We start from the raw sequence: 1,814 nt of genomic DNA on the forward strand, positions 1-1,814 counted from the left end.
AGTTACGTACCTATGATATCAACAATATGTAGCTTCAATTTTTGCTGAAGGATGTCTAGCATCATGGACAGGGTACCTTGAGATGGTGCCACCATTAGATTTTGTTTGACTTCATTTGAAATGGAGAGCCACAGTTTTCCATATTCATCCGTGCTCATCTTCATTGGTCTGCCGATAGAAATGAAGAAAAAAAAATAAGTCTAAAGGAATGGGCAACGATAACAATTCTACTTCGTTTAATTAATCTACTGTGCATTTTTAAAACTTTTCGTGAAAGACAGCCTTTCCATCCATTGGGGTGGATTTTCAAAGGGCATGCAGCCAAGACAGCCAAGCTAAGAAAGATTTCATGAAAAACAGATATTGGAATAATCATTAAGATGGGCTCAGACTGAAATCCCCCCACTACACTACAAGTATGCTTTGCTATTGAAGTAGCCAAAATATATAGATGTGCCGGTTACAAGTTGCCTGTTCAATCTTGGTAGATCCCTCTTTATCTACCGATCTTGGAAATATTCGGTTTGACAGACATGTCAAACACAAGGCCCAGGGGCCGGATGCGGCCCGCGAAGTGGTTTCATGTGGCCCGCGAAGCCATCCTGGAAACAGTGAGGGAACGGCCCCCGCTGCCTTGGCCCTGGCCCAGGCCGGCCGGGAGCCAATGTACAATTGTGTGGTGGCCATCTTGGCACTTGCCCTGGTGGACCATGCCTTGGCACTTGCCCCGGTCCCACCCCCTTCTGCCAGAGACCCTCAGATCTGTCCCACTCCTGCCCAGGCCCCCCATAGGCACCCTTGACGCGAATGATGTAGAACTGGTCACGCCCTCCCAGTAGGCCACACCCACTCCATCCACGCCCCCCAGTAGGCCGCACCCACCCTGGCCACACCCACCCGCCCCCCCCAGGGCAACTGCAATGCTGATGCGGCCCTCAATGAAATTGAGTTTGACACCCCTGACCTAGGACAAGGAGGAGAGGATGAGGAGAAACAGAGAAACTGTGGGAGAGAAGCTTACCAAGTAACTAAATTTAATTAACTCTAGTTTACATTTCATATGTATTAAGAAAATTATTTTATATAATTACCTAATAAAATCCAGCAGCTCTAAAGAGATAGAAAATCTGAGATGGACATTCGATTCTAATGGATAACTGATGCAACCAAAGATTTTTCCTGAAGAACAGGGTTTCTCCATCTCTACATATATCTGGAAGTTTTCTATATTTTTACTTTCTATCACAGCAAGTTGGCAGTTAAGACTTTCCACCATCTTCAATATAAAAGAAGAAGAAAAAAAAACGGGTTAAAGATGCTTTGTTGGATCACCACCAAGCCCGTACGACAGCAGAAATGGTGCTGAAATGGTTACCTTAAAATGTTCGGAGTGCTGGAATTCCAGACTTACGTCTTTCAGAACGGAAGGGCTTTTATTGGCGAGAAATAAAAAAACCAGAAAACGGTCCTCTTCCCAGACCTTAGAAAAATATACAAGCAGGGATTCGTTGCCGCAGAGTTCTGAAATGTCTGAATGAGGATGCTGGCTTGCTTCTTCTGGCAGATGAGGAGTTAGTTGCGAAAGTCGCTTTTGAATTATAGTGGGAGAACTTGGGGAAGGATGAAAAACGTCCGTGTGACCGTGGGTAAATAAAGAAGATGGTGAAAACTGGTGATCCAGGGACTTCTCATTCAACCCGCCTTCCGGCAACGAATGGGAGCGATCGAGCACCGTTTTGCATTCAGGCATTTCAGCGGAATTTAGGGAAGCTTTCCTGAATTTGAGATGTCCATTGTTTAGAAAAAGGTCCTTC

General features: G+C 45.3%; 1 protein-coding gene across 1 annotated transcript; it reads right to left on the reverse strand.

Annotated features, from left to right (window-relative positions):
• Nucleotides 1-10: 10 nt before the first annotated feature.
• LOC107302114 (AP-4 complex subunit epsilon-1-like) lies at nt 11-1,798 on the reverse strand (the record flags this gene model as incomplete). Its single annotated transcript, XM_015831236.1, has 3 exons — nt 1,376-1,798; nt 1,092-1,276; nt 11-168 (listed from the first exon to the last, which is right to left on the reverse strand). Coding segments are annotated over exons 1-3 (718 nt in total), but the record flags the coding sequence as incomplete, so codon positions are not given.
• Between the last annotated feature and the right edge of the window lie 16 nt (nt 1,799-1,814).

This window comes from Protobothrops mucrosquamatus, unplaced genomic scaffold (assembly GCF_001527695.2).
Source record: "Protobothrops mucrosquamatus isolate PMUCROS unplaced genomic scaffold, P.Mucros_1.0 scaffold27322, whole genome shotgun sequence".
In the NCBI taxonomy this organism is placed as follows: Eukaryota; Metazoa; Chordata; class Lepidosauria; order Squamata; family Viperidae; genus Protobothrops; species Protobothrops mucrosquamatus.